The 9,505-nt window shown below is 45.1% G+C and overlaps 1 protein-coding gene across 1 annotated transcript in view; it reads right to left on the bottom strand.

Moving 5' to 3' along the window:
* Window positions 1-391: 391 nt before the first annotated feature.
* Window positions 392-9,505, bottom strand: part of T265_02973 (hypothetical protein) — a gene marked incomplete at both ends in the record, with an annotated part of 23,916 nt that continues 14,802 nt past the window's right edge. The window contains 5 exons of the mRNA XM_009167352.1: window positions 392-576; window positions 1,200-1,386; window positions 4,373-4,610; window positions 7,740-8,029; window positions 8,949-9,144. Of these exons, the coding sequence (XP_009165616.1) occupies window positions 464-576; window positions 1,200-1,386; window positions 4,373-4,610; window positions 7,740-8,029; window positions 8,949-9,144 (1,024 nt within the window). The remainder of the gene's footprint in view (window positions 577-1,199; window positions 1,387-4,372; window positions 4,611-7,739; window positions 8,030-8,948; window positions 9,145-9,505) is intronic.

Consider the following 9,505-nt stretch of genomic DNA (forward strand, 5'->3'; position numbering starts at 1 on the left):
CGTGCCAAAATTGTGTGGTGACCCATCGAGCTGACGTTCTAATCACAGTAAATTGCTATAGGAATTAGCTCGAGTTTGCCGAAGCGAGCAGCAGCAATCTGCCCGGATGTGTGCAAATCGCTACCACCGACGGTAAAGATAAAGGCTGGTAGGATGTACTTCCTCGTTAGCCAGTTTGGGTGGCGGAGGAAAGATGTAAAATACCTCCCCCGAGCAAATAAAATTACCAGGTCGCTCAAGTCTTCACGTGAAGCTTCCAACCCCCCTGCTCAACTCAAAGATAGCTCCAAAAACATGCACTGATCTAGACGTCAAGGTGCACGTACGCAATCATTTATCACTAACGTGCGTCCAAAAACGGAACTCGGATTGAACAAGAGTTAGGGATACTATTTATTCGAAGATAAGTGGAAGAAAATACAAAACAGAGATATGATACAAAGTGCGCGGAAAATGGCATCTATTATCCCGAAATAGGTGCGTCGGCCAGTTCCAAGTTGCGAAACTTTTCGGCATCGTAGAATCCGGCCTTTACAACACGGCCAGCAAAAAATCGTCCGTTGAGGTCAAGAACGGCTGTAAGAATGCATAAAATACGTCGTAGTTTCATGATTGGATAGAAAAGATACTTGAACTAGGGCAATATTTCGGTGAATGCGAGGCGGCTTAGGTAATACAAGATGCTCGGGTTTAGAAAGAAGTCGGGACTGGGCTCGACTCGACAACCTTCCTGTAAGGTCTATGGCTTAACCAAAGCGCTTTTCAAAGGGACACAGATCGTGGGTTACGCTGCAAATACATTTGTCTCTACAAAGTGGTCCATATCCGAGAATCAGTTACAATCAAAGCCTAGAAACACTCCTTTACGGGAAATTGCCGCGAGTATTTGGCGTCTTCGTGGGAGTGTTTCCAGAGAGGGAGGCCGTTCGCTGAAACAACAATCAACGCTAAGTACGGGAACAAAAGAATGTTTTTAGGAGCCAGGGAATACAATGCTCTAAAAATCCACGGAGGTTTGGAATCCAATAGGAAAACCTAGTTTGAAATACTTACTCGTAAACAAAGTATCACGGAGACAGAGGTCAGGGTGTCAACTTATCATATAGCTTGTTGACAATAAGAACTCGTCGGCGATAAACAATCACGAGATCAAGGCAGCAGAGAGGATAATGAATCAAAACAACAGTAGGTAAAATCACCTTTCGTGGCGCCGTCTTCAGACTCGAATTCCACGAAGATGCGAACTGCTTCGTCGTCGGGGGTATCAGCTAATTCAAAAATCATGCACGACACCACTTTTCCGTATTTAGCGCACTCTTCCGCCGTTTCCGGCTGTAGATCATCATCGACTTCGCCGGGACCACACATGTTGCGCAACAAGATCACCTGAAACATTATGGGTGGTAGGGAGTTTAGCTGAACATGTACTCAACACCTACGAAAACCCGATGAATCGAAACTCATACAAGCATTTCCGACCACCTAACATGAAGACCAAGATGTAAAATGAGTAAGGCTGGGCAGTAGATGTGAAAATGGAGCGGAACAAATGGAACGGTCGTTCATGAGTTCGATTACCAACCTGGTTATCTTGGACGTATGGAAGTGTACCAGAATATTAGTAGCTCAGGTGCATATTTCGGTGGTTGATCAGGTGGCCATTAATCTGTTCACCGAGCTTGGCAGTTTGTGACGGCATTGCCAATCGCGTACTGATGATGTCACCTCAAATGACGGCGAAACTTGCAAGCAAACTGCCGAGTTCGGCGAACATATCAACAACCATCGATATGCTGAACATTTGTTATTTGCATGGGTGTCAGAAACGGCAAGGTTGGTGACGAAGGGTCGGGAATGATGAATGCGATAAGTTATAACTATAGACGTGCACTAAATTAACGGTAAGTTGCATGTTTGTTGGGATGCAGAAAAAGAACAGGAATTTTCGACTAGTGAAGGAACTGTTATAAGCTTCCTTTATGAGAAGATGCTTGAGATATGGTTCAGAGACAAGTTCTTTTCAAGCAGTCGGCCACCATACATTATGGTGTGTAAAAAGGAAAATAAAAAAATACATGTAGGTGGTAATTCATCAAAGCTGAAATTGGTGCCCGTCTGGCGAGAATCATTCGAGAGGTAAGTTATGGTGTGTAAAAAGGCTGTAGGACCCTTTCAGTGCCTAGCTGCCATGCCACCCGAAGGAAGCACGAGGGCTGAAATACTGCCAGGTTGCCCAAGCCTAGACAGGGGAAGTCGAGAGGCAGAAGTCGGGTTCGAACCACGGACCTTCCGTTCAGTAAATTCGAGCTCTAACCACTTGGGACATCTCGCCCACACCACAGTCATTTCTGTGGAAGCGGTTATTGCATGGGTTGATCGAAAAACCTGTAGTTAATGTCAATATCAGATTGCCTCTTCAAAAAATAAGGGACAAAAACAGTTGATAGCGCTTCACCTTAGTAGTTGTCGTCCTTAGTTTATGGTGTCGGCAGGCCGAGAATACCTGGAGCAAGTAGTTGCTGCGGAGAACATGAATTTAATCCAACGCAAGGCATGAGCTAGCCAACTGTCTATTCACGTTGCTCGTCTCTAGTTGCGGTTTGCGTTCCCGCCGTTGCGCAGAAAGTTCATCTGCCTAGCTTTTTCCAAAACCAACATCACCTGGCTTAACAGTATCGAGAATTTTCACGCATACAGACTGTTTATATCAAATTAGGCTACACAATGGGGTATACAATGATAATCATACTACACGGCACAATAAAAAGATAAACACACAATGGTTGCCTACACGCCGAACAGATAAACATGTGAACCATTCATCATCAGTGTTCACAGACGGCAAAGCATTCAAGTTGATATAGAACATAACGGTGAACAATCAATTAGTTCCAGTGAACGGAACGGATTATTCTTGCAAGACGGAACCCCGTACTTAGTGGTAAGAGTAAAGGGAGATAAACTTCAATGGATTCCGTGGAGCAATTACCGCGCGGATATGCAAAGTTGAATCATATAAAAAATAACATGGATAGGGTGGATTGTAATTGCACTGCCATACTGGTTGACATCGCGGTTGTCCTACGTTGTGACTGCTAAACGGTCGTGTGACTCTGTGCCGGTCCTTGGCTTCCTGCTCCGCCCAGTTTGGTATACCAAAAGGCACGGTAACTTCAGACAGCCCTTTATGGAGACAAACGAAGATTATCACAGCCGTATTCATAGGCTAATCACAGAATGTCTCACAAGTTCATTCTAGAATCTCCGTGAGGAGGCGTGAAGCGTCGAGCCAAAGACGCTCGATTCAGATTGGCTGGCATTCTGACCAACCAGGGCATGCCTTCGTTTGGTCCGTAGCCCGCACGCGAAATCCGCCCAGTTGACGTGCTGTTCGGTTATTAGGGGCAGCCGGCCCCCGGATACCCTAGATCGTTCAAGAGCCCGGAGTGCGCCGTTTTTTAAGCCACAAATCAGGGTTTGGAGAGGCTAGTAAATTGTATCCAAGTTGGTGCACCAAGCAGACGATGGACACAATACGACTTGTGTCATATTCACCGTATCAGATAACCAGGAGTGGTGCAGGAGCTACTTGGTACATAGTCCATATCTAGTGTGGTATGGGATTGTGTGTAAAAATTCTCTGGTCGGTTATCTTTAGCTACAGACCGCATTTATCTGTCAGCTAATTGATGAAAGGTATGCTCAAAGCAATGGGGATCAGTTTTCTACGGTAGTGGAATAAGTTTCTTCTCTGGAAAGTACAGCGGATTAGAGAAGTGTGCGGAGATGAGTGTTCGAACTTTAGTCACCTATTTAGATAATGAAAGAGATTTCATGTGTGCTCAAAATAAGCTTACAAAACGTGGATTTGATCTAACAAACAGGTGGCAGTTTTAGGTAACGTGGCAATTTCTTCTCCTGACAATGTCATCATTTCGCACTCCGGGCCTTTCTAGCATACCACACCTCAGTACAGATGTTATTCAGAAGACACCACTATACTGATATGGCTGAAACAAGGTGTACCACACAGGGAAAAGTGAGCGAGGGCAGGCACTCAAAAAGTCCCCAACTTGCAAAGACGATTGATGGGAGAGCGGGCAATAAAAGTGATATAAGACCTCGTCCACAGCCAAAAACTAAACACCGTCGGTTGCACGTGATGTAAATGTGACTCGCAAAACTCGGCGAGAGACGGGAAAAGACAAAACACTGCGTTGATAATGACCAGACAAAAACAAGTCAATCTAAAATGTCTGCCAAACAATACAAGTAAACGGCCGGGGTTTTCTTGACTGCAAGTCAAACTCAAAGTAACCTACGCGGATTGAATAAGAACTACAACATAATGCACATGAAGCACAGAACATACACAACTACGGTTTTCAGGCAACGGTAGGTTATTGATAGTTTCTTCCACTGTTGAGTCTGGAAGCGGATTTTGCTGAGTTGCCTGTTGTCGCTGTTGGTCGCGTTCGTGGATAATCTTTCCTCCGCGACGACTGGTTTTCTCTACAACCAGTGCAGTAGCCATACCTTGACTCTCGCGTCCAAGACCCTGACCTTCTCGGTAACCCATTCGAGCCATCATTTTGGCCGCAACGGCGTTGCTAGATAACGAAAGAGATCGAAATGAGGACGTCTTTGCACGTTCATACAGCCATTATAATAAAAAAACAGTTGGAAGAATTACGAACCCAAGGGGAGAGGTAACCCATTCGAGCCATCATTTTGGCCGCAACGGCGTTGCTAGATAACGAAAGAGATCGAAATGAGGACGTCTTTGCACGTTCATACAGCCATTATAATAAAAAAACAGTTGGAAGAATTACGAACCCCAAGGGGAGATATACGCGCACGCTGTTTGTGGACACCAATTCTAAAACACAGTGTCGGTAAAAATCTGTGGGTACCAGTAAGTGAACAGGGATTGAACTGGTAGAATACGTTTAGATGATAAGGTGCCAAACAGCCTGAGACCGCAGGAGAGTGCAGACCCTAATCCTGAAAAATGCGATGAGCAAAGTACAACGTTCCAAATAAGATCTTGTGACCTAGGTAAACTCAAACTGAAGTGCGCGGACGATGTTTGCTTTTGTTAGCCAGCGGTCGTCAGTGCTGATTCTGACACAGGTTCTTTACAGACCTGCAATAAATGGAACTTTATCTGAGGGGTCTGTAGTTGGAAAAGATTAGAGAACTTGACGACTGGCTATCAGAGACATTCTGTGTCTACGTGCTAGACTAGTCATATAAAATGAACGGACTGTCGTGGGTTGCACCTCTTTTATTAGCCGTTGGCTTGCCGTCCCATCCACAATGGTTTGGAACTGCCTCTAATACAGTCAATGGAGGATTACTATATTGTGGGAGCACTAACTACAACGGGAACGAAAACCTCAGAAAAAAGTATAAAGTTGAAAGTTGAGGATTCGGTGGAAAGCCACACGCCCTTACAGAGGACAATCAGGAATACTGTGACCAAACTTTCGAAATGAAATGAACACAGTCGAGCATGGGACTGACTATACCTGACAGAAGCCACTACACAGGGAAAAAACCTTCAATAGGTAGTCCGGCTATGAAGTGGGACTGATTACTTGCCACATCGTGCAGGAATAATAGACGACAGCCAATGCGGCATGAAGACACCTCCGGTAATTGTTTTATCTCCGAGTATGAGTTAAGAAAGTTCCAGGGTGCCGAAACTTAGATTGACGGGGTCCTAAACCAAAGTCTTGGGTAAAAAAAATTTAGACTACAAAGCAGCGGTTTTTGGAGGTGATATAATCTTTGGGGAATGAGTTGCCACAGTTGTCCAAATCCTATATCTGAAAGCAAGCCAGAATCCTACCCAGTGTGCAAACGCCTTGGGAAGGATTGTGGGTGTTGCTGAGACTTGTAATCAGTGGCCCCATGATGACGTCTAATCTCTTCATGAAGGTGTTCCACGGGGGAAGGGGAGAAGTGCATCAGTTAGGAGCACGGAATGCGCAAATACTTCTTATATTTTGTCAGCTGAGAGCATCACGGGCACCGTGCGCGTCTAGCGAATGGTTGGAATACAAGAAAGAACAACTTGTCCATGAGGAACTCTGGCACAGGGTTGGGGAACAGTGTAGATGAGGACCTACAAAGGTCCTCGCCCTGGCCATGAAAAACAGTGCCACTATACCAAACGTCAAGTAAGCCGGCGTATGCTCACTATCAAGCGGTTATTCACACCAAGTGATTGTCTTGTTAGAAATACTAGTAGCTCATGGTGGATGACAGAGCAAAACGGTCTGCCGATCGGATTCATCGCGTGGGAAATAAAAATCTAAACGATATCACCATTGAGGTGGAATCCGGAAACCCATCCGCGTAATGGCGGTGAGGAGACCAACCACATTCATCTGTGTGTGGTGATGACTGGGTCTGGACGAAAACTGGTTCCAGACACAAACATGTGCGCACAAAAGAGATGGCGCATCGACCACAGAGCTGCGCACCTGGCGCATACGTGGCTTCCCGTTGTGAACTATTCAGTAGCAATTACCAAAACAGTATTCCGGACAGGGTCGACGGACGCTAGGAGAAACTGGTGAAAATGCGATGAGTGTGGTCTTTGTTTGCAACCGCATTAAATCATAGTAAAGCTACAGCGAGTACCATCGACTAACGCTTTTAAAAAACCTAGCAACGAGTATGAGGCGATGCACCGAGTGTCAACTCAAGTGGATGTCAAGATCAAGTATTCTCTATGAATAAGTTCTATTGTAAAACTGTAAAACACTGTGCAAGGAGTTCACACATAAATTCACGGTTTTAGTGTGGATCCGCGGGAAGCAGACAGCGGTGGTAGACACCGGCGTTTACGCCAGTGTCATCCAGCTGTTTGTATTAGCATATGAAAAAGACCACAGAGAATAGAGTGCTTGTGGGACTACGAAGTCTGTCTTGACCATTCTCTACGAGATTCTGAACAGAAACACGAGGATAGAAGATAGACAGACAAAAAAATCTCTGGTAGTATATCGGGTATGTTAGTCGGTGGTCGATCAGGTGACCCATGATCTGTTCGCCGAGCTTAGCAATTCTCTTCCAAATGTTTCTCCACCAACCATGAGGACGCCATCAGTGCACGCAGAATTGGCAGCGAAACGTTTGTAAGCAAATTGTCAAGCTTGGTGAACAGCCATCTGAGCTACAACCAAGAGCCTCCTTTGTGGATATGACAAGGGCTTTAAGTGAACTAAATAGGCAACCTCTGTCTTGTCGGCCCATACCACAGTTATTGGGAACCCCAAAATCTCAGCACATTTCAGAGAAAGAAATCCGTCATAAGCGGGATACGATGAAACAAAGACAACAATATCTGGATATGATCTCTTTTTATAGGGGCACCAATAACGTTGTCTACACTATCGAAGAACCTTGTTTTAACGCTAACATAGCCTGATCAAAATGAACGAAGGGGATCATCCCTTTTTCAGGTATCGTTGGGTGAATAATCGAGTTGTTATTGTTCGACACAGCTACTATGTCATCAGATGGGAGTGCGAGGGTTGCAGTTGAAATGCCGGATCTGGGTTCGAACTGGGAGCTTCTACTTAGGTAGCTTGCGACTTAATCCCCTGAGTTAGTCCTAACTGAGAGCATGTCGACAGGTGGGTTGTGAAAACCGAGAATCTCAATTAAGTCCACTGACTGAACGACATCATAACACAGAAATGAAGCCACAGATATGGTGAACTTACATGCCAAATTTGGTAGTTGCACCGACAGTTTCACTTTCCTCCGTCTCCATTGGACCCTCACTAGTTGAGCCAGGGTCGACAGTTGTACCTTCCAAGAGGGAAGATGGAGGTGCGATGGCTGCGCCTTTTGGTGGTGGAGCAGCCTGGCGGCCACGACGGCCACCTGAAGCAGCAGTTGGCTCATCAAATTCATCATCATCATCCTCGTAGTCTGAAAAATCGGGACGTTTGCACATCCCCGAAAGGTCACTTCCATCGTGGCGATGAGCGGCAGCAGCAATAGCAGCCTCCTGAAGAGCGACAAAGTCACTTTTAAGAAAACTAGTCCGAAAATACTCAGCAGTCAAACTGGTTGACATGAGGGGTTCTTAACTGCCTGGTGTGTAGTTGTTTCAGGCCATATATACATGTAAGATGTTGATCCAAATATGGAGAGTAAAACATTAGGTAACAGTGGTGCAAGACCGCATGAGCTGCGGCAACCCAGCATCAAATAATAATGCACTGAACGTAGCCCGACCCTGATAATCAAGAGATCCCAAGGAAGAACATACCTATGTGATAAAAAACTAGCCTACATAGTGAGTGTCTAAGAGTGGTACGAACGCTCGTATAAGAAACTATTTCCGCCAAGCGGTCTACGTAGCGAGGCACCATTCACGTAAACTTTGCGCCAGTAGCAGCGCCGGTGAAACGACTGAGATGTTGAAGTATATATGCACTAAGTGTGTACGTAGCGGAAAAATGATCCACACCGCATCGGACTGCATCCTCATCATCATCATCATCATCATCGAAAGTGGCACACCAGAAATAAGTACCAGGGCTTAAATGATCATAATTCACCTGCGTCGATTTGACCACCAGGATGAGTTTCCGGAATAGTCAAACTGCAATACGTCGTTTACTTTACTTTCAAAAATATTAATGAAACATTACAGTAAACTGGTCTAACATCGCATGAACATACGAGAGAAATTCTGGCTCGGTCAAAGGTATTTCTAATCTGAATGTGGTTAACAATTAAATCAGTGAAGCTGCTGATGGTAAGTTTCACACGACTTTTACTCGCATACAGAGCGAAAGAGGTTTCATGAACCTAGGAAGCCTGAGTGCAGCGCAGATGTGTTATCAATGATTTAGTCTTATTGTAGACCACATCTATCCCAGTTCAGAAAGCGACCAACTAAATATGGAATTAGGACTTACTTCAGCTCTCCTGCGTTCTCGTTTGATTCGAACTAGTTCTTCGAAATCGTTCGGCACCAGAGGATTGTATTCATCTGTCACTCCTAGAGGTAGAGCAGGCTCACCGAACAACAGACCACCAGTCATCATGGCTGGCGATGAACCAAGAACGCCTCTACTACCAACGCGTTCCAAGCGTCCAGTTTGATGGTTAAATCTGACAGTCAAACCAAGTAGAAAGAAAAGCACCATAAGCCATGTAAAATCTAAATTATGTTCAACGCGAATGAAATCAGCCCTACAGATTGGGTTAAAAGTGCAAACGATGGTGAGTGAACGAAAAACAGCTCACTTGAAAGCAACATAGAGCTCGAAAAACAGCAACGGATGACAAAACGACTTAATCATAGGAAGTCATGGGATCTCGGCCCGAAAATGAGGGAAGAACAATTCAGGATGTCCGTATTTTAGGCAGTTTGACCAACAACAGCCCAGCGGCAAATTATGGTACTCATCATCATCATCATCATCAATGACAGCAACATCAGTGTTGGTACTGATGCTTCACTGCCGTACAA

The sequence above is a fragment of the Opisthorchis viverrini genome (genome assembly GCF_000715545.1).
Source record: "Opisthorchis viverrini unplaced genomic scaffold opera_v5_39, whole genome shotgun sequence".
In the NCBI taxonomy this organism is placed as follows: Eukaryota; Metazoa; Platyhelminthes; class Trematoda; order Opisthorchiida; family Opisthorchiidae; genus Opisthorchis; species Opisthorchis viverrini.